General features: G+C 53.5%; 5 protein-coding genes across 5 annotated transcripts; 3 read left to right on the top strand and 2 right to left on the bottom strand.

Annotated features, from left to right (window-relative positions):
* Positions 1 to 171: 171 nt before the first annotated feature.
* J4E84_006154 (uncharacterized protein) lies at positions 172 to 1,257 on the top strand (the record flags this gene model as incomplete). Its single annotated transcript, XM_049388745.1, has 1 exon — positions 172 to 1,257. One exon carries the CDS (start codon positions 172 to 174, stop codon positions 1,255 to 1,257), a length of 1,086 nt encoding a protein of 361 aa, XP_049243644.1.
* Positions 1,258 to 4,084: 2,827 nt separating this feature from the next.
* J4E84_006153 (uncharacterized protein) lies at positions 4,085 to 5,105 on the top strand (the record flags this gene model as incomplete). The annotated part of the gene is made up of 2 exons (XM_049388744.1): positions 4,085 to 4,130; positions 4,762 to 5,105. 2 exons carry the CDS (start codon positions 4,085 to 4,087, stop codon positions 5,103 to 5,105), a joined length of 390 nt encoding a protein of 129 aa, XP_049243643.1.
* Positions 5,106 to 7,231: 2,126 nt separating this feature from the next.
* On the bottom strand, positions 7,232 to 11,412 carry J4E84_006152 (uncharacterized protein; the record flags this gene model as incomplete). Its single annotated transcript, XM_049388743.1, has 3 exons — positions 7,232 to 10,738; positions 10,783 to 10,940; positions 10,992 to 11,412. The coding sequence occupies 3 exons, from the start codon at positions 11,410 to 11,412 to the stop codon at positions 7,232 to 7,234; spliced, it is 4,086 nt and encodes a 1,361-aa protein (XP_049243642.1).
* Positions 11,413 to 13,008: 1,596 nt separating this feature from the next.
* Positions 13,009 to 14,286, top strand: J4E84_006151 (uncharacterized protein; the record flags this gene model as incomplete). Its single annotated transcript, XM_049388742.1, has 1 exon — positions 13,009 to 14,286. The coding sequence occupies one exon, from the start codon at positions 13,009 to 13,011 to the stop codon at positions 14,284 to 14,286; it is 1,278 nt and encodes a 425-aa protein (XP_049243641.1).
* Positions 14,287 to 15,281: 995 nt separating this feature from the next.
* On the bottom strand, positions 15,282 to 19,908 carry J4E84_006150 (uncharacterized protein; the record flags this gene model as incomplete). Its single annotated transcript, XM_049388741.1, has 2 exons — positions 15,282 to 19,055; positions 19,105 to 19,908. The coding sequence occupies 2 exons, from the start codon at positions 19,906 to 19,908 to the stop codon at positions 15,282 to 15,284; spliced, it is 4,578 nt and encodes a 1,525-aa protein (XP_049243640.1).
* Between the last annotated feature and the right edge of the window lie 1,493 nt (positions 19,909 to 21,401).

The raw sequence follows: 21,401 nt of genomic DNA, 5'->3' as shown, positions 1-21,401 counted from the left end.
AGTACCTGTACTATCCTCGGGGTGTTACCAAACATCGATCAACCATTGACGTATTCGTTCCGTTCGTCGTTGCTGCGTTCCGCTTATTCTTTGTCAAAAGTCCCGCTTCTCTCTGCAAGCTTTTGTTAGTATAAAAGTCTACTAGACGTCCACATCCGAACTCTTCTTATCATGTCACCGCACACCGACGCACCTTCTCCCGCAAATAGCTTCGTTCAAGATTCCGGCTTCCACCATCCTGTCCAATCCGTCTACACCATGAACCGATACACCGACTTCGACACCAGCTCAATGGAGTCTACTGATGTTGGCATCCGGCGGTCATTGGTTCCTGGCATCTACGTTCCTACTGTAGCGTTCTTCGAACCAACTTCAGATAACGTTGACGTTGAAACTACCGCCAGCCATGCCGTTCGTCTAGCCAAAGCTGGTGTTGCCGGTATCACCACTCAAGGGTCCAATGGCGAGGCTGTCCATCTCTCCCACAAGGAACGCGACCTCATTACAAACACCACCCGCAAAGCTCTCGATGACGCAGGTTTTGGTTACATGCCTGTAATCGTCGGATGCGGTGCTCAGTCGACCCGGGAATGTATCGAGCTTTGCGAAGAGGCAGCCTCCGCTGGCGGAGACTATGCCTTGGTGCTTCCACCAGCATACTACCAGGGCTTGTTCTCGAAGGAGACCGTAAAGGAATTCTTCCAGGATGTAGCCACTGCTTCGCCCATCCCCATCCTCATCTACAACTACCCCGGTGCTGTTTCTGGACTGGATCTCAACTCAGATATCATCATCGAGCTGGCTCAACATCCCAACATTGTCGGTTGCAAGTTGACTTGTGGCAACACAGGAAAGCTGAACCGCATCGCCGCGGCGACCCGAGCAGCCACTGTCTCTGATCCTGGATCGGGCTTCATGTGCATGGGCGGATCTGTCGACTTCACACTGCAGACTCTGGTCGGAGGTGGCTCCGGTATTATTGGCGGCATGGCCAACATCGCACCCAAGACATGCGTCAAGCTCGTTGAGCTATTTGATGCTGGCAAGCTCGCAGAAGCCCGCAAGCTCCAGGCTATAGTAGCCAGAGGCGACTGGGCTGCCATTCAGGGTGGTATCATCGGAACAAAGGCCGGACTGATGGCTCACTTCGGATACGGAGGATACGCTCGCAAGCCCCTCCCCAGGCCTGGCAAGGACGAAGTCCGCAGGTGGCGTGATGCATTTGACGAGCTCGTCAAGACTGAGAACTCTCTCTGATTTACGCACGCAAAGACGATGTCTATCTCTGTCCATCGAAAGAGGTCATCACAATTGCTTCCGAGCATCTTCTCGCATTGCTCTTGGCGTTGAGCGTACTTTCGCATATTTCTAGCGGCGTTATCTCAATTTGACCGTTGCTTCGTTCACAGTCAGTATGGTGGGCGTTATCTGTCGTTACGAGGCTGCAAAAAGCAATTGTACCCCCTGCCAACGTCGTTACCAGCAGTGGCTGTATAGCGCTTCGAGCCTTCTGGTGGCTTTTTCTCAATTTCTGTAAGCGTACGTTTAGCTTCGCATAGCAGTCAGTGGGCGGATATCTGATTCAAATTGTATTTCCAGTCTGTTCGGACCTGTCAGTGTTGTAGCAATGTTGAATTCAATACTTTCGAAAATTGTCCTCCATGGTAATCACGCGACAATGCAGTGCTCGTCCGTGCTGTTATCCTGACCTGCGCACTCCTCCGAACTCTCTCTGCACATCCAATAGCAACACAGGTCGCAGCGAGGGCTCGGTCTTGATGTTTGCCATGATTGGATTAGCGTGTTTGCATGGCCCTTAAGCCACTGACCGGTGTAGCACATGGAACGGCTGGTAGAAGCCCCCACGAAAGAGGGCACACAAACTTTCCGGTACATATTCTCAGCCACATCCGACGAGCCGGGGAGTGTCGCAGACTTATGAACTCCCTTGCTCAATAGGAATGTATCCCGCCCCTGTGGTTCGTCCGATTTCTGCGACTTTTAGGAAGTATCAGTGCCGACTTCCGCCGTGGAACGACGCTTCACTAGACGGAGACCATGAAGGGTCATGGGGTTGTATTTCGAAAACATTGAAGTGCGTAAATGGCCAGTCGTGTGAAGGCTCACACATAAGCCCGCTCTGTGAATGGCTCTGCCCTACATCGCCAGCAACATACTCAATGGCAAAGGCAGCCACTCATAGCAGCGAGGTTGTCGAGTGAAGGCCTGCAGTAAGCCGTGTAAGCCAATTGGTGTCTTTGCATCGTGCCCTATCCGCGTGGCGTTCGTGTTGCTTCTGCCGGCAAGTAGCGAATACATGCGCAGACAACGGTGTCGCCGTGCTCCGTCTCCGTCTGCCACTGGATTGAGCAGCTGACAGCACTATCGCTACCCATGGACCGTGATAGGAAGCTTGCTGAAACTTGCACGTCTGACAACATGGTCCGGTGAGCAAGCCTTGCTAATCAGCAGTCTCGCGTGGTCACCGCTACTTTGCCTTCATCCCACGCTCAAGCGCACAAGCGTTCCAGCTTGATGGTAGGGCAACATGGCACGTCCCGTCTTACACACAGCTGACGGGACAGTATCTTGTGTAACATCCCACGGCTTTGAATGCATGCAGAAACCGGTGCTCTGTGTAAACGAGGCATCTGATGCGATGCGCGTGTGCAGTGAGGCGAGCCAAGGCTGACGCAGGATATCACAGAGACTGGGGTAGGTGCGCCGTGGCGCTTGCTTGATGAAGTGGTCGTGTGCGACGGCGATATGAGAGCTGAAAGAAGTCGCGTAGATCAGGTGATAACAATTTCAGGGAGCGGAGGAACCTTGAAGGACTTGATGTCAACTGGTCCAGGGCTGCGTGTTTTGCGTCCTTTCCTGATTAGGAATGGTCTGAGCAGGTCAGCACCAGACGCGTGCGCGGCAGCGACGTTCAGCAGTCATGACCCTTGCGTGACGTCTCTTCATGAGAGAGAATCAAGCAATATATGAGCTTGTGTTTCACACAGGACTAAAAGTGTAGACGTTCGCTTGAAAAGGTGATGGACAGCCTGTCCGCACGTTGCTGGTACCATCGCGAAGACCGATGAACTTACCTTCCATTTGCCACGATGTTAGGTGTTGGGGAGTTGGATGCTCTTTCACGGTAATTCTTGGGCGACCTTTCTCCATAGTGTGGGTCATCTCAAGTTCCCTCCTTCCAATAAGAGTGGAGTCATTATATTCGCAGCGCGCACGCAAGCGCGCTTCTACACCTCTACTCTCGGGCACATCTTTGCGTAGCTCTATCGCAACCACAAACATCAATTGCATTTTTGCCAAAGCAATCCAAGACCACTATACAAGCATCCATTATCCGGCGGATGTCCTCTCGGTAACACGAGCTGCTTCCGCCGCATGGACTATTACCAATGCCCAACAGAAAACCTTCTCGCAGAAGCACAGCGCCGCGGTTTCCCAAGACTTTGGAGCTCTCGGGACCAGCTCAGCGAGGTCCTCATGCAAGATGACGAGGCAAAAGGATCGGATGCGACGACCGTTTCTACCACGGACTATGGCGCTTTCATACCACGGACTGTCAGTCTGGAACACACATCGGCATTGGACAGAACCGATTTAGCTAGTCAATTGATCAACGAGAGCGCGTCTACCAAATGCGTAGTGCGAGAGGATGGCAGAGCTGACTATTCCCAGAGATTATTTACTGGACGTTGAACACGTTCTTTCCAGCAATACAGCTCTTCTTCGAGTCGGGCTCGTCGTGTACCATCGACTGCGGGAGGTTCCCGGACGCAATCGTTGGGCTGGATCCCGCACTCCGATTCAGATTGACGGATTGTGCATACGAAGAAGAAGGTCGCGTGGTTAACAGCATACTGCCTCGACGTTTTGTACATTCCGGTACCGGTCTCGTCATACAAGAAGCAGTAATCGCCCATCGCACGAGTATTGCAATCCGGAATTTTCGGGATCCACAGAAAGCCCAGCTATGGCGACCAGGCATTGTCGTCCAGCCCAAGATTACAAAAGAGCTGCACACAGTCGTTGGGCTCAGGCTGAGGGGAATGGACAAAACAGCGTACATATGGGCGAAGACTGCGGTGCCTACCGGAGGAAGGGTGTGGGGAAACGTGAGGTCATCTGGCCTGCAAGACGATTTGCCTGTCCCCATACTCCCTTCTGTAGAGGAGGAGCCCGGCGCTCAAACAGTCGTGGTTATTAAGGACAGCCTGATCGAGCGCAATCGCCAGGGCAATAGGGAGATGGGGACCTTCGAGGCCATTACACCCGAAGACTCTTCGTAATTGTACCGGAGTTATACGTTACGACACAGCTGGCGGTGGACGCGACGATGTCGAATTAAGTGTCTGGTAGTAGATTAGCTTGGCAAGTAGCCATCTATCTTCAAGGTCCCTTCCGATGCATGTGAGGATATCCACTCGGGAAGATCCGGCCAAACCCTTGTAACGTGTGTCTGGAGCTGTCTCGTGGTCGAAAGATAGCAGCATGCTGACAAAAGTCGACGTTATATATCCTAAGCCCGATCGGACTGGTATTGCGAGTAATCTCGGGCGAGTGTGCAAAACAGCAGGACCGAAGCGGATGTAAGGATCTTGAAGTGGGGTACTGAGTCGATCCCAGGCGCGGGCGCAGCTATAAAGACACTAATTCCCACGTCAGTGCTGTTCAGCACCGCGCATCGCATCTACAACAGTCAGTACATCTTGCAAGTTGCTGTTGGTTTTTACTCACAGCGTACAGAACTCTCCGATACCATCCACCTATACATCATCATGTCTGGCGCCACCGCTATCGTTCTCTACCCTCGCAAGGAGGGCTCCACCTTTAACAAGGAGTACTACCTCAAGACACACATGCCGCTCGCCATGAAGAACTGGAAAGACCACGGTCTCAAGTCCTACGCCGTCAGTGAGCTCAACGCCGATGGTCCATACGCCATCAGCACCGTCATGGAGTTTGACAGCCCGGAGAGTGTCGGAAAGGCCTTGCAGAGTGAGGGCACCAAGGAGGTCATGGAGGACGTAAAGAACTTCAGCAGCGAAACACCGATCCTCGTTCACGGCAATGTCGTCGGACGAAGTTAGGCTTGGAACCAAATGGAAACAAGGTTGGCCGAGGATCGTGAGCGATGGATACTATGACGAGGCTCATGCAGGGTGTGGTGTGGAGACGGAGGTAGGATGGGGTTAGCGGCGTGAAAGCTGCATGGAGGGGTAGCTTCCTCTTTTGAGATGCCCCGCACTTTGTCCTTCCGAGGTATCCTGCATCAATCCAAGGTGACATACTCCATTTTGCAAACATCATCACGCATTCCAATCAATCGGACAATCAAAACATTAGACTCGTAGTGTAAACTCCAATGAACGTTTACCTATGTTTAAGAATAACTGTCTTCATGGCATAGTCTTCGATGCGCAGACCTGTACATCCAAACAGCCTGACCTCGTGTTATTGGCTGTGATAGCACGGCCAGAGTGTGCAGAGCTGAGCGCTTCAGCTTCGACGTCATGGGCTCAGCGACACAGCCTCTATCGCTCTACCAGGTATTCCGAAGCTTCAGGCAACCATTTATGTAACATGTCTGCAGCTGCCTCGCCGTCTCTTTCGTATACGAGAGCACGCTCACATCACAGATTCACGTCGTGTACCACGAAACGCTCATCAGCTTTACCCAGCGCATGCGAACCACGGACGATGGGCGACCTCTATGCGTCATGCCCCCTCGATCGGACGCGCAGAGAGATCAGACTGCTCACCCTCGAGCCCAACAATGACGAAGACATCACGAGATGCAGCCTCCAGACCTACAGCCCAGAAAACTGTCCATCGTATACTGCTCTGTCTTACACCTGGGGTGCCGATGTAATGCACACCAATATCGAGATCAATGGCGTCAGTGTCCCGATTCGCGAGAATCTATGGGACTTCGTACATCAGCAACTACTCCATGGAAATTACGGACCCTTCTGGATTGACGCAATCTGTATACAGCAGTCGGAGGTCGACGAGCGTAATCACCAAGTTCGATTGATGAGTTCCATATATTCAGAAGCTGGCAGAGTTTTGATCTGGCTCGGTAAAGAGGGCGATGATAGCGACATTGCCATGCAGATTTTGGACGGAGACCTGGTCGACTGGACTAAACAGCTGAATTTGGATACCGACGAGAGTGACGAGAGTGACGAGATTGACGACAGTGACGAGGACTGTAACTGGCCTAGTCCAACCCGGAGAGTACCTAAGTTCAAGAGGTTCTTAACCTCAACAGAGGAGCGCAGCATTACAGCACTATGTAACAGAAGATATTGGTCCCGAATGTGGATCATACAGGAAGTCATGCTTGCGGACTGCCTGGAGATACATTGTGGCTCAAAGATTGTCTCGTTATCTAGTCTTGTGCTATCGCTCGAGGACCTCGCAGGTGCGGTCAGACATTTGGAACTCATGGAACCTTCTTTTTCTCACGATAAGACTTACATGTCTCACCTTGACGAAATCCTCGCCAGTCCTGCTATGGACATCGCTATGATACGGGGTCAATCCACACCACGTGTGTCAGTCACTTTCTCGGATTTGTTGGAAGCATATGGCGACCATGAGTGTGGGGACATTCGAGATAAAGTCTACGCTCTTGTAGGGGTCGCAGAATATGGCCAGTCTATCAAAATCGACTATCGCAAGTCAGCAAAAGACGTTCTTATCGACCTCCTGTACCACGAAGGCAATCGAATTAAACACAGAAAAACTATTTCCAAGCATCAAAGTTGGGAGGGTGATAAGCTGTTTAAATTTGCGCAGCTATTGAGTAAAGTTTTGGACGTGCCTCTTTCTGAAACTGAGATGCAGTTCCACGTCGGCCAGATCGAGAGCAAAGCGTTGTTTCGGGACTGGAAAGAATGGGATTAATAGATGACTTGTTTTGAGATCTTCAACGCGGAAGGAAAGTCGACATATGAACATCCACACAACAAGTGATCAAGCAATCAAACACATTCTCAATCATCATAAACTCCATTAATATCTCCATGCTATACTGAGCGAGCCTGCAATCCAATCCGAAGCTCCCACTCTCAATGCTTAGTATTATGTACGAGAAGATGCAGACGTGAAATATATACAGTGAACATCGGCATCTCGTCTCATACTCTTCAATCCAATTGTAATCGATCCCGAATGACCTCAACACTCTCTAAACGAATAGCCCATCTATCTAACGGCGGTACTGACCCTGATGCTGTTGTTGCGCGTACTTGGCTGCCTGCTGCGCCTGGTCGAAGCTTGCGCCGTAAGCCTGCGTGGGCGGAGCCTGCTGCTGCTGTTGCTGCGCCATGTTGCCGTAGCCTTGCGGTGATGGCTGTGGGAAATACTGGCTCTGCGGTGTCTGCGCTGGGGAGACCCAACCTCCAGGGACGTTCATCTGTGGGGTTGGCGCCTGCTGGGGGAAGTACTGCTGCTGCTGTTGCTGATACATTGGGTGCATTTGGCTCGGTGTGGAGTACGCCATTCCGACGATGCCTGATGGTGTACCAGGCCCGGTAGGCATGCCCATAACACTCGGAGTACCCATCATGCTTGGCGCGCCCATTACACTCGGAGCACCCATGCCGGTTGGCGTGCCCATACCCATAACACTGGGAGTACCCATCATGCTCGGCGCATAGTTGCTCTGAGCCATCGCATATTGTTGCTGCATCTGCTGTTGCAGCATCATTTGCTGGCGTTGCTGGACCTCCATCATTTGGCGCTGTTGGGTCTGCAAGGTGCGTCGGTCGATCTCAGCTTGCATAGTCGGTGTGAAGCTCTGGCGATTGGCCTTGTGAGCCGCCTTCTCCTTCTCGCGATAATCGATATAACCTGTAAGACCTGTCGGAGGCTCCTTTTGCACTTTCTTGGTGTTCTGCGAAAGGTCCAGAAGAGGAGTGTTTGTCATGCGAGCCACCTGTTCCTGCTCGCGAGCTGATAAAGTAGTAGGTTGTTGATTAAGCAGTGTCTCAGCACCACGGCTTAGAGGGCGGCTGGGTGGGCGGGCAGGACCTGGAGAGCCCTGAGGCGACCGCTGAATATGACTCCAATCTCCAGAGTGCGTACGAGTCCAATCTCCAGAATGCGTGCGACCGAAAGGAGGTGGGGTGTGCGACTTGCTCCTGCCATGTCCATACATTATAGGCTGCTGCTGATGCGCCGCACGATGCATCACCCAGTCTTCAGGATCCAGCCTTGTCTTGTCCGGCTGCTGTGGTGAGGCTGCAGCCGGCTGCCATGCGACTTGTCGTGAATCCAAGATCTGCGGAGAGTTCGAACCACTACGCGCATGCATGGGTTGGTTAGGTGAACCTGCACCGGAGATATAAGACAGTCGGTGCTGTTCGTTCGGGGTCGTCGCAAGGTTCTCTTTGGATCGCGAGGCGCTGTTGTCGTGTAGCATCTGTGTCATGGTCCCACTAGTGCCCGGACGCTTGCCGTCAAAGTCCAACGCGTACGTCGGGCCAAAGTCAATACTAGGAACAGCTGCAGGCGCCTGTGCTGGGTCCAGAACAGACTTGTAGCCATGTGGATCTTCATCTGAGGGAAGCTTTACGTTTGGATCTCCAATCATGGTCAGAACACCGCTTCTTGGTCGATCGGTGCGTCGTTCAGGCAATCTTCGTGGAGGAGGCGCAGGTTCCTCTTCAGCGATGCTGGCATAGTCTGGCGTGGAAGTCGATATGGCATCATCGTCGTAGAAACTACTTGATCCGCTTGGCTGACGGTTCAGAGTGGGCTGTGTGATGTTGAAAGCGTCGAGAGCTTCAGGGTCGATTACGTCCTCTCGTAAACTGTCGAGTCTTGAGCTACTGGTCGAAAGGGTGTCATCCTCTTGCGAGGCTAGGGGAGACCGACCTGGTACTGGTTTACGGGGTATGCCGCCGCTTTCGGGGTGCGGACGATAAGGGAGCTCGTGACTGGGGGGCTGTGGCGGCAACTCACTATGTTCTGGGACCGATGGAGCTGTCGGCTGGTAGCCTGTGGGAGAGTCGACGAACTCGGAATGCTCGACGTATGGTGATGCGGGAATGGTAGACAGGCGGTTCCCAGAGTTTTGGTTCGTTGGAGGCGGCCTTGAGTTGACACCAAGATACATCGATTGCCCCTGATCACCGTACGCGTTGTAGTCACCACTGCGTCTGCTCTGTATGGTTTCCTGATTTCTCCAAGCTCCGACTGCGCCAGCGGCAGCTACGCCCCCTGGGAAGGATCCATGCGAAGCGTCAGCCATTTGCTGAAGCGTGGCAGAGTCGACTGCAGGGTTTGGTTTTGCCATGGGCATATTGGGACGAATGGGTGGCTTTTGATTGGCAGCGTGCTCCTGGGTAGGAGGAAGGTCGACATAACCTTGCGGTGGAGCAGACAGATCTGCAGGCGGCGGTGGTAGGTTCTGTGGCTCCTTGATGGGGCTCTCGTCGTAATCTGACGCAGACGAATCATAAGGCTGAACTGCCCCATTCGACGAACCGTTGAGTATACGATGCTGGGGAGGCGTCGGCGGACGCTCGTCTTCGTATGGTGTCTCATCTCGGGTGAATCTAGATGGAGTGTTCTCGTTGCGTCCGTTGACTTGCTCTGACACAGATCGCTGATGGCGTGGGGTACCGAATGGGTTTGCAGCGGGAGCTGTTCCAACACGACGCGGCGCTTGCACTTCAAAGTCTGGGAACTTACGTGTAGGAGATGACGCGCGTGTGGACGGGCTGGAGCGAATGGAGCCTTGGTCTTCAAATCGTAGGTTACGGGGTGTGAAGCCTGCCCGGCTGACGGTATTCCTGCGGCTGGCGCGACTGTAGATGGATTCAGCGTCCTGGTTCGCAGTCACCATTCTTGTAGACGTGAGGTCCTTCAATTGCTTCCTCCAGTGGCGCTCTGACCACTTGTCGCTGCCCTCAGTGTTGATCAAGCCCACCACGTCCCACATCTCCAAGTATCCGTAGCGCCTGTCGGAAGGCATAGCGAACATCAGACCGCGGGTGTCTAGAACGTCCGCAATCAACTTCTTTGGGCGTCCGTATAGTGAGAATGTATCGAACACGGGGAAAAGGTACTGGAGCATAATCTCAAATCCTGAGATAGCGGGACGCGACTCGGGCATAACAAAGACGAATCCTTCTGTTGTGCTCTCTGGGGTCGAGTGAATTGTAATCTTGCCCTCGATCTTCACTAGTGTAGACTGGTCGATCAGCGGCTTCGACTGCGGGTAGATGGCGTAGCATGAGTAGGCGTCCTTGACCGTGGCGATGGCCTTGGTCTTCTTGGTGACCTTCTTGGTATCGTAGAACTTGATGTCGCCTTTGAGTATCGGCGGTCGCTCGTAAGCGTTGCCTTTCTTCTGCAGCTTCTGCATCTTGAGGTATTCCTTCTCATCTGGCGGAGAGACGACACACCAGCAGCGGCGCCACGGAGTGCCCGCGCCAAACCGAACGCGCACCCAGTCCTCGTACTTTGCGCACTGTCGGTCCAGTATCATGCGGATGTTGTTCAGCGTCTTGCCCTTGCCAGCGATTAACGCGCCCGTGTACGCTTCCGACAGGGTCGTGTGTTCGAACATGGCGAGGCGGATGCCGGCGGTCCATTGCGTAAGCGCGTGGTAGGAATCGAAGTGGAAGAGGTATTTGTTGCTCGCGGCCGTGGACACGCTGAGGATGTTGTCGAGCTTCTTTCCGTCTTTGAGGGTCATGGAGGGGATCTGCGGGGTCAGTGAGGTCATAGTGAGGGCGTGAGCGGACATACCATGTGGATCGCGGCGTCCGTCAGGTTGATGAACGTGGGCAACACCTCGGCGTCACCCCCAGCCTGGTCTAACGCGCTCGCATCCCAGAGGGAGAGGATGGTGCCCACGAGCTGGACGAAGTACTCCTGCCATCTCCGATCTGGCGCGGGACGGCCGCCTGCATTTCCGTTAGTATCACAGACAGGCATGGCCTACAGGGCTGACGTACGGGTGTCGGTGTCGTGGAACTTGAGGAAGTAGCCCTCCTGGTACAGCTTGTTCGAATGGCTGTTCAGGAAGGTGAAGATGCGCTGCAGCTCGGGCAGCGTGTCCTGGCTTACTTCCATGACGGGCGGCTGGTATGTCTGGATCATGGACATGGGACGGACCGAGGCTCGCGAGTCGCTGCGCTCGCGTTGGGTCGCGCGGGAGGGAGGGCGCTCGCTGTTATACGAGTCGAGAGCGGTGGCCGACTGTGCAAAGTTGGCTGAGCTGACGGGTTGCTTCGTCGAGGGTGAAGGCGGAGCGGGGGACGCGGGGCCCGGAGACGGTCCGGCGGACGGAGGGTTCTTTTGCAAGGTATTCTGGTTGGAACCACCCCATTGTGACATAAACGACAGAACTGTGAAGGGGCGAACCGGGCGCAACATTAGTGAATGTTCTTCCAACGACGGGCACTGCCGACAAGGGTGCGAGGGACGCGGTTTTGTAGCCGGCGCATTATTTACCTCTCTTTGGACGACCCATGGCAGCAACGAGTGGCGGTATTAGTACAAGTGGAAGGTCTCTCCTCTATGCGGTGCACAATGCAGGTGCTCTACGGGCGCGTTGTCGGTACGGAACCAGGCGTGCAAGCCACGGGTACACCGGCTCGCGGAATGTTACGGCGCAGGGACTAGAGCTTCTTCGGGAACGAGCGACGAGAGCACAGGATTAGAGATGTGTGTAGAGGCGGAGGAGGACAGCAATCATGGAAACTACAAGGAGCGAAAGAGCGGTAGGCGTAGTACGTATATCTGAGGTCCGTGGTGGACTTAGACTTGTGGAGGAATTTCTGGGCACGCGGCAGGGATTAGCGTGCCTATGACGCGAACCTGCGAAAGGGTTCTGGTCTTTGGAGATCGCCGCGCGCTGGACGATCCATCTACCGGCTGACAGATTCGTATTCCATTGCGACTTCTTCCATATCCGCGCAGACGGCAGCGCGCTCCTTCATCGACATCAACGCATGGCCGCGTGTTCCATATCCACAATCCTCCCGGAGACCTCAATGGCCACTGCACGCTTATTCATTGGCTCTTGGTCGTATTCCCAGCGCATCTAGAGGCCCCGTACTAGACTAAATTGGCGGCCGCCCACCTGTCTTCGGTCACTCGGCACGGACTTCTCCTGTTCTGGGTAACGATGATGCTGTGGCAGTGCATCTTGGCCGTTTCTGCCAAATCCATGTGTTGGCAATAGCGGCCGGAACGCGGCCCACGGAATCTGGGGTACCCAGCTGTTCTTCCCTTAACAGAGGTTTGTCAGATGCGCTGACCAGGCATACAGATCTTACCTGCATGCCATCCTAGCCGAGCACTCCGAGTACCCGGCGCGTCGCGTCGTATGTTGTACCACAATTCCATGTCAGACAACGGTGCCAAAGGTTGATGTTGGCATGCATCATCGATTGAGTGACGAACGTGATCGCCCATCGTGGCGTTGTGTAAATCAAGGCTGAGACTGTCTACTTTGGTATTATTCAATAATTCGTTTTGAGCCGGCAGTCCGCATGGCAGATGAGGGGAAGCTGCCGGAATGGCTCGCGGATATTCGTCAAGACAGTTCTTGAATTCATGACTACCGTCTCGTCTTGCCAATGCGCTTGGCGAGGATGTCGTGACGGAGACGATAGAGGTTCACGTGATATGATGCTTTGGGCCTAGCGTTCTCAGGGCGCGGTAGCGTGATGGCAGCTGACAACGCGGGCGCGACTGATCGCTTGCTCCACTCGGTGCCAGACGCGTCGAGCTGCAGCATGTCAACTTCAGTTTGATACTGCATTTCGGATAACGACCCAACTCGCCCACTTCTCCATCGTTCCGCTCCCACCGCACAGCACCCTCGCTTAATATCCCGCGTCACAGTCAGACAGTCAGTGCTGCCCGCACCGAGCACACACCAGCACATCACAGTCACCACACCACCAACGCCAAACCTCCATCCTCCCACATTCACCCTCCACCCTCCAAATTTCACTCGCTACAATGGCACGTAAGCGCAAAGTCGCAGACGAGAAGCCCACATCCAATGGCTCAACACCCCAACCCAACGGTGTGAAGAAACGAAGGATTGACTGGTCGACGGTAGACAAAGATCTCAGCTTCAAGATTACAGCCGTCACTGTCAGGAAACAGAAGAAGCCAAGCAAACCGGCAAAATCGAAGCAGGGCGCTGTCAATGATGGGCACGTCAGCGAGTTTGACGCGCCTTTGGACGCGGAAACCACGCAGCCAAATCCATATCCCGAGACGCAACTACCTGAGCTACACGTAAAGATAAAGCCTGCGCTGTACTGGGAGGCTATGCGGCGCTATCGGAGGTTCACTGTGAACGGCGAGGAGTTCGAAGTAGGTCAGATGATCTTTGTGAAGAAGAGCGAAGAAGACAAGATCGCAGAAGGTCCCGGCTCGATTGAGCATTGGATCGCCAAAGTTCTCGAAGTTCGCGGCGGAGATCCCGAGCATGTCTTTCTCAGAGTGTACTGGGCATACCGGCCTGAGGACATACCAGGCGGACGACAAGCGCATCATGGCGACAGCGAGCTGATAGTCAGCAATCACATGGATATCATCGACGCTTTGTCAGTGGATTCGTCCGCAGACGTGGTGTATTGGGACGACGACCCGGAAAGCCTCGACCTCAAGACAGATCAGCTATTTTTCCGCCAGAGCTACGACATTACAAAGCCCGCCAACAGCCAATTGAGCAAAATGAAAACGTACTGCATCGACAAGAAGCCTTGCAATCCGGACGAGCTTCTTCTGCAATGCCCACAATGTTCAGAGTGGCTTCATGCGGACTGTCTCAAGAAGCGAGCGCTCCAAGACGCAGCACCGCATTTGAAGAAGCGGGGCCGGCCTAGCCAAGTTCAAGCCTCCACCACCTTGGACGCAAGAATCAAGGCGCAAGACAACAAGGCCCGCCTGACGATATTAGAGAGGCGCGGCGGGAAACCCAAACGCAAGTGGGACGTGGACATACTATGTCTTGTATGCGGCGGGATGGTAGAGGAAGCCAGCGACAAAGCATACAAGGAAGTGCCTGAAACTGCAGGTTCTCAATTCGGCTCCGATATTTCTGAAGACGACAAACACGACATCATACCCACGGCATCTATGGTTGCCAAACCGCCTGTCCAGGACGACGATGCAGACTCAGTCATGGGCGATGCAGAGTCCGATCAAGACGTCGAAGCCAAAGACCCACCAGGAAGCGATGCTGAGATCAAGGGTGAGACCGTCGAAACACCCTCCTCCGACTAGCCCACTAAATTCCCATCCTAGTGCCAAGAAAGAGAGGCCGTCCTCCCGGATCCAAGAACAAAAGGAAGCGCACTCCTTGGGCTCCGACTAAGAAATCTACGCTGCCACATGCCAAATATCGCAAGACGGAAACCGGGAGAGAGGGTGTGTTCCCGCATGCTGCATATGATATGGATACAATTACGGTTGTGGAGAAGACTGCGAAGACGGTGTCCGGATCTGCGAAGAAAGCGACAGCAACGACAGTACTTGAATCTACACACGACGCGACAGCGAGCGCCCAGCCTTCTTCATCACAATTTGTGCCCTCCTCACCACAAGTGGGATCCAAACCAACACCATTGAGTCCCGAACCTGCGGAAGAAGTCCTCCCAACCACTGCACACAAAACACCAACTCCAGCACCCATTAGCGAATCAGTCTTCCAATCCGGCGTACGATCCGTGAAGAAACTCTTCTGGCGAGGATCCTAATATCACAGAGACATCATTTCATTACCAGATATAGATTTTCAGGCGAGGTGTAATGGTAGATACCCTTTCATTCGGCGTACACATCACTACAGGATACTCTGGTATTTCGCTCTCTAGCGAGCGTTTCTTCACTATCAATACCCATCATTAATTCACTGTTCAATTCAAGTCGTACACGTGTAAATTATGCATTCTCACTCTAGGCGGTCTAACAATACAAAGCCCGATGAAGGCATGTATACTCGTTAAAATCAGCAAAGGGGGTATCCACCTGAATGTCCCATTCCCACCACCCATGTGAAAATACACTACAAATAACGCCATCGCTGAATGCTGTTTGATCCCGTATGCATGCATGCAGCGGCCTTGACCCTCCTTTTCCTTAAACCATATTTCGCTGTGGGGGGAAAGAGATGCCCGTCCGTTAAACACCTTAGAAATGCATGTTGTGTTATCCTCGATACCTCGTCATGGCCATCGCTGTCGACCTTGTCTCTTGCTGAAAACCTTTTCCTCTCGATCTCATCTTTTCTTCTCGCCTGGCAAGTTGGCCTTTCCTACCTTCATCTTGAGCAGCAGTCTTGGCCCACTGCTACCACCCCTCTCCACGCTAACGAGACCGCTCTTAGCAGTGCCGTTGCCGTTTGACATACTACTTGGCTCGAAGCTCTGTCGTTTAGATGGCCTATCGTCGTCCCCGTTTCCAGTAACCATCTTACGTTTCTTGTTCTCTCCAGCGAGAAAGCCTGCCAGCCTTTTGGGTGCAATTCGCAGTTTTACGATCTTGCTTCTCTTTTGCTTGATTACAGGTCTGGCCACGGATGCAGGGTTTGTCGCAGCAGGTCGTGACGGAGCAGGGGCTGCGCTTGGCCGAGGTGAAGGAGCGGCACTAGGACGTGGTGATGGAGCTGCGCTGGAGGGCCTTGATGGCACAGTAGAGCCGGAAGCGGTCTTGGTCCTGATCTTAAGCTTAGGCGCCGGCAGAGGAACCGGTGATGCGATAGCAGGCGGTGTAGCCATAGGCTTTGGTACCTTGATGACCGCTGGTGTTAGCTTCGCTTGGGCAGGCGCAGGAGCTGGAGTAGGGACCTTGGGTGGCGGAACCGGAGTCTTGGTAACTGGAGCAGGAGCAGCGGCGGGAGCTTGAACCGGAGCCGGTGCTGGAGTCGCTGGCTTGGGGGTCACTGCTGGGGTGGCTATTTTCTTTGACGGCTGCATCAGCGGCACTTCTGGAGTCGATGAACGCGAATCCGTTGCGGCAGGAGCGGCAGGGGGCGGTGGCGGCGGTGCTTGTACTGGCGCTTGCACTGGGGCTGGAGACGCAGGCTTGGACACTGGTGCAGGGGATGGTGAGTGATAGACAGTGGGTGAGAACATTATAGACTGGCTTCTCTGTAAGGCCTGTGTAGAGTCCGCAGTTGCCGGTGTAGATGCAGTAGACTGCTTCTTCGGTCCTCCGATCTTGAGCGACAGCTTCGGCAGTGCTGATTTCGGAGCCGGAGCAGCAGTATCTCTTGTGGGTTGTGGTGTAGGTAGTGCGGCAGGTGGAACAGGCGGCTTTTCCTTCTTGTCGTCTTTATCCTCCTTCTTCTCTTCCTTTGGAAGCGTCCTCGATCTCCATCTAAACTTATTGGTCTTTTTGAAGACCACTGATGCCTTTCCAATATGCTCCACCTTCCAATAGCGTGGCATAGACAGTTTGATACGCAGCTTGTTGGACTTCTGGTTATCGAAGATCATGTCGCAGATGTCCAAAAGCTCAGACATGTCGTTCGTAGACAGTACTTTCGACTTCAGAGCTTCTTCCAGGACCATACGCAGGGTCTGGTTGCCCTGCATGTCGCTCTTCAACCCTCTCAGAGCCCCATTAAGGTTCTGCCGGGCGAGAGCTGATGCACGCTCAGCATTACTGGCTTCGTTCTCGATCATAAGTGTGCCTGCTGAAGTGTCCGCAGCCTTCTCCGGCGCCCAGACGTCTCCAGTAGCGATTTGTCCAATCGCAATGCCAAAGATACGTAGTAGCTGCTTTCTGAAGTACGGCGAAGGATCGGATCGAATCTCATGCATGAGGAATCTTAAGACTGTATCCTTCCGGATCATGCCGAGCCGAATCAAGCACTCCCAAGCTTTTAAGCGTACGTTGTCTGCATTTCCCAGCTGGGCGTACTGGAGAAACTCGGTTGGCTTGAACGGGGTGACGCGGCTCATGACCAACTTCAGCGCACAGTCAAGGGCGGTGGTTGTGTAAACGTTCTGGTAGGTAGGAATCCATTCGTCAAGTCTCTGGTGTCGGGTAAGCTCTCCGATGGCTTTGCTTGTGAAATCCTGCTCTTGAGCCCATTCTTCGTGACTAAGGTCGGCACTGGCTGTGGTTTTTGTGAGTGTCTCCGCAAGACAGCGCATCAGGGTAGAAATATAATGGTCATCGCTGTAATCGTTTCCGCGGTTGTCGTTGTACCGAACAAGATCGAGCAAGAAGCGCTTCGCTTCTAGTGGTGATCTGCCATCTTCGCCCTTTATCTTAGCAATGGCTTTGGGGATAGCGCATTGTATCAGATACATGCTACGGTCAGAGAAGTCGTTGGAGCGAGTCATGGGTGAGTTGGGTAAGCAGAAAAGCTCGCGGAAAGCCTTCTGCAGATGGAACAGGCCAACCCACTCTGTTCGCTTCAATGCACTCTGAGCCAAAACATTAGCGGCCATGGTCCGTATGCCGTGGAAGTATCGGTTGTCCATCAGCGTCTTGACCAAGAAAGTAGAGATCAGCTTATGACCTTCCTTGTTGGCGAGAAACTGTATCGATTCTGCCTGTGCAACGACATCCTTGTCTTGCTGCAACTGCGAGACGTACATGTACGACGGCATGTCCTCGATGTTAGTCCGACATATCCATTCAAAGTCCGCATCGACACGAATCCATTCGTAAGCCTCCCCCTCTTGCTTGGCCTCGTCTTCCGGTGGCCAATCGTCCAACCGCCACTCATCATGTTCCTGGGGAGACGTAAAGAGGTCTCCCAGCATGTAGAAGGTGACATCCTCTTGAGTCTCGCCTGAAGCATCCAGACCCGCAGCAGCAGCCATGCGCTCTTTGTTAAGTCGATTTCTCTTGAGTCGCTTGTACTTTGTGTTGTACGGAATCTCTACTTTGACGTTGTTCGAATTGATATCGACGATGTGTTCGTAGGGCGTTCCGTCAGCTTCGTGAATTCGAATAGTCATCGGGCCAACGAAAGTGGGGTATCCTGTCGCTGACCGCAAGTCGCGAGACTTCTCCTTCGCTTCGCGCATGAAGTCATCCGCGGCGAGACCGCTGTCGATATTCGTGATGGATGAGTCAGCCTGGAGCTGCTTGATAGTAAGTTGGACCACCTGCTTTTTCTTATTGAACGAAGGCACACAGTGAAAAGTAGGACATCCAGCTCCTACAATCCATTGCTGGAAGAACGATTCCAGCTTCTGATGTCCAACCTTCTCACAGATGTCGAGAAAGTCATCTGTAGCGATGGCGCCGTTGGCGTACTTGCCCTGACGAGCATTAAAGAGCATGCGGTACAGACACCTGTCGACACCATTCTTCCCGCTCTGTTTTACCAGACGGTTGTGGAGGATAGACAGTACCATGAGCGATTTCAGCTCCATGAACTCGACCTCTCCAGGATCCAGTTGTAAGACGTATCCGAGCTGCTGTAATGACGGGCGCTTGCGGTCCATCTGGATGACTCGGTCGACCATCACCTTTTGACGGAACCGCCAGTCGTTCCGACCGAACAGCTCGCGGAGGTAGAGCTCAGCCATGAACCAGGATCCACCAACGATGATCCAGTGATCTTCTGGGTTGTGTGCAATCACGTCGACGCCTATCCACTGGCTAGCTACCGCATGTACCAAGACCCTGGTTGTGTGCTCCAGTGGCTCCCATACAGTCTCGGGAAAGAGCAGGCGAGAGCTACAGATGGAGAAAGAGGCTGTGTGTGCAGTATCCCATTCCAGATCGTCTACGAATGCGAGCTTGTAGGAGTTGCCGAATGCATAACTCTGGAAGCGCTCTGTGAAGGTGTCGAGAGCTCGGGCCAGCATCATGGCGCTGTTCCTGACCTCATTCTCCTTGCCTGGCAAACAAAACGCGTGAACTTTGATGGCATTCTCTCCCAAGCGCTCGTCATCAAGTGTGTCGCGATATTCCGAGAGATCGACATGTTCGAAGGGACCGATTACGAAGCCGATATGCTGGGGCAGGACGAGGGTATCGCACGAAAAGCTGGCTGTCTTTCGCGAAGAGTCGGCGGGATCGAGAATCTTTGAAGGTCAGCATCGGACGCGCTAAATACATTAAGTTCATACTCACGTCGTCTGTTAGGGTACCAGAGCAGATGACTTGCATCTCCATGGCTTTTTCTTCCTCGGACAAGTCCACCTGATCGTCGTCCGCATCCAGCATGACACTGTCCGCCTTTTCCACTCCCTGTGCCTGTGCCTGCACCTGCGCATTCGATTTGCTGAGCGCATCTCCCAGCGTTCGCGGGTAGCGGATGGACACATCGAACAGGCACCGCGTTTCGCCGTCGTCTATGCACGGAAAGAGACACGACGCTGCGCCGGGAAAGGACGAGTTGCGCGTGTAGGCATGTGGGTACCGGGCATCTCCATCCTCCACTCCGACAAATTGCAGCGCGTCCCGAAAGTCGTCCAGTTCGTATTCGATCTCCAGCTTCATCGGCGCATAAAAGGTACCCTGAGCGTCGTCGGTCATGCCAGCCTCTGAGGGCTTCACTTCCCGGATCTTGACCTTGTCAGGCACAGTAATTACCAGCTCATCTTCTGCGCCCTGTGTATGTCGCGCAATCCGCTCTTTCGCGTAATGATATTGTTCGAGACCGGTACCGGGATATAGCGTCAGGCGCTGGTGAAGGTTCGAATAACTAAAGGCGGCCTTTTCTCCTTCGATCTTGATGCTCGTCGGCCTCAGCTGCCGGCAGTTCAGCGTGATATCCCGCAGATGCGCTTTGTCCGGCTGGATGTCGAGCGTGGTGAGGCCCTTGACGCGGCGCGGTGCAAAACTGAAGTCGAGCTCGAGCTGCTGCTTCAACAGGGTGAAGGAGCCGCCCGACGAGGCGTCAGCCGCTACATCGGCGAGCTCGTTGGGCGCCATGTTAGGCGACGCAGGCGATGCTGCTTCCGAGTTGGCGACGGGGAGATGGCGGTCGAGGGTTGAGCGGTGTTGGCTCAGCTTCTTTGTCGGCGATACGCGTACATGCCGGGAGTTCGCGACAATGGCCGCTAAGAGTAAGCGCTGGTCTGTGCGCGAGATATGTGGAGGCGCGCACTTCCGCGCTTCACTAATCGTCACTGCGGCCCACTTCAACTATGAGAATGTGAAAGTCATAACATTCGAATAACCCTGTGGGCGCATAGGACTGACTTGGAAGATCTCAACTTCGAATTACCCTGCGATACTGTTCGTCTTGAGTCCGACTGACGCGTTGAACCTACACCTCTGAGTGTATGTTCACCTCTGCTTTTACTTACACACGCTCTCCCGCCGGCTATGGGCTACTTCAATAGTGCTGTACTCAGATACCAGTCTTTGTACCGCCATGCTCACTATGAAAGGAGCTAGCAAAGTGCGTAAAGGTCGGTAACATGTACCCCTTGTCTTTTAGGGCAGGTTTGAGATCGTGCATCTTTGTTAAGTGAACAAGTCGCTGAGGCCCTTTCATTCCTAGGGCAGATTTGAGACCGTGGGTGTTCAAAACTAACGACTAGCTGTGGTACCTACGTCTTCTAGGGCAGGTTCCATATCGTGGGTTTTCAAAACTGGAGGGTCGCTGCGGCCCCTGCGTTTTCTAGGGCAAGATCGCAATCGTGGGTCAGTGAGACTCAATGGATATCTGCGTCCCCCCTGCCACCCCATTCGTCTCCAAGGGAAGGTTCGCAATCGTGGGTCGCACTACCTAGCTTTGAGACTGGAGGGGTACCTGCGGCCCCTTGATGCCCTCCTCTCCTAAGGCAAGTTTGCCATCGTGGGTCGCTGTCGACAGTGTTCGTCTGTCGCAGGTTTATCTAAATAGCAATATCAAGACCAAGTCGTTTTCTCGTACTCACGGCTCGGTTTTCCAGGCAGCATGACCCTTCGTTGTGCTTGAGTGAAAGGGGACGTCGTCACTGGACTAAATTCAATCAGGCTCTTGCTCCATCTTCTGACTACAGCCATATGACAACTTCTGTTTGCTTAATGACTCCCGGATGAGCATAAAAGCCGATAGAACGACACTTTAATGATTTCCAATGCAAAAGTCTAGATCTCCTACATACACTGTGACGACTCTATATCGTCAAGTGCACTGTGCAGTAACATTACCCTGTCATCGTTGTCAACACCAAGTAGAATTAACGTAGGACCCAAAAAACGAACAAATATCCACTGCTGCGCATAACGCCCTGGACTACCCCCTATGGAACAGCCAACTGAACCCGGGAAGCAAGTCCTCGTTGCTCTCGAACCGCCCCCAGCACACTGTTACCAATTTTACGAAGAATACGATTGCGGCCACATAGCTTTCGAATACGATCAACAATTCCCATGTCCCACATCTCTCGATACCGGCGAGTGCGAATGTACGGATTGGACATTCACTGCACTTG

Source organism: Alternaria hordeiaustralica (genome assembly GCF_023758085.1).
Source record: "Alternaria hordeiaustralica strain BMP 2776 chromosome Unknown scaffold_11, whole genome shotgun sequence".
Classification (NCBI taxonomy): Eukaryota; Fungi; Ascomycota; class Dothideomycetes; order Pleosporales; family Pleosporaceae; genus Alternaria; species Alternaria hordeiaustralica.
Note: the sequence above shows the minus strand (reverse complement) of the source record. Positions and strands in the feature narration are given on the sequence as shown.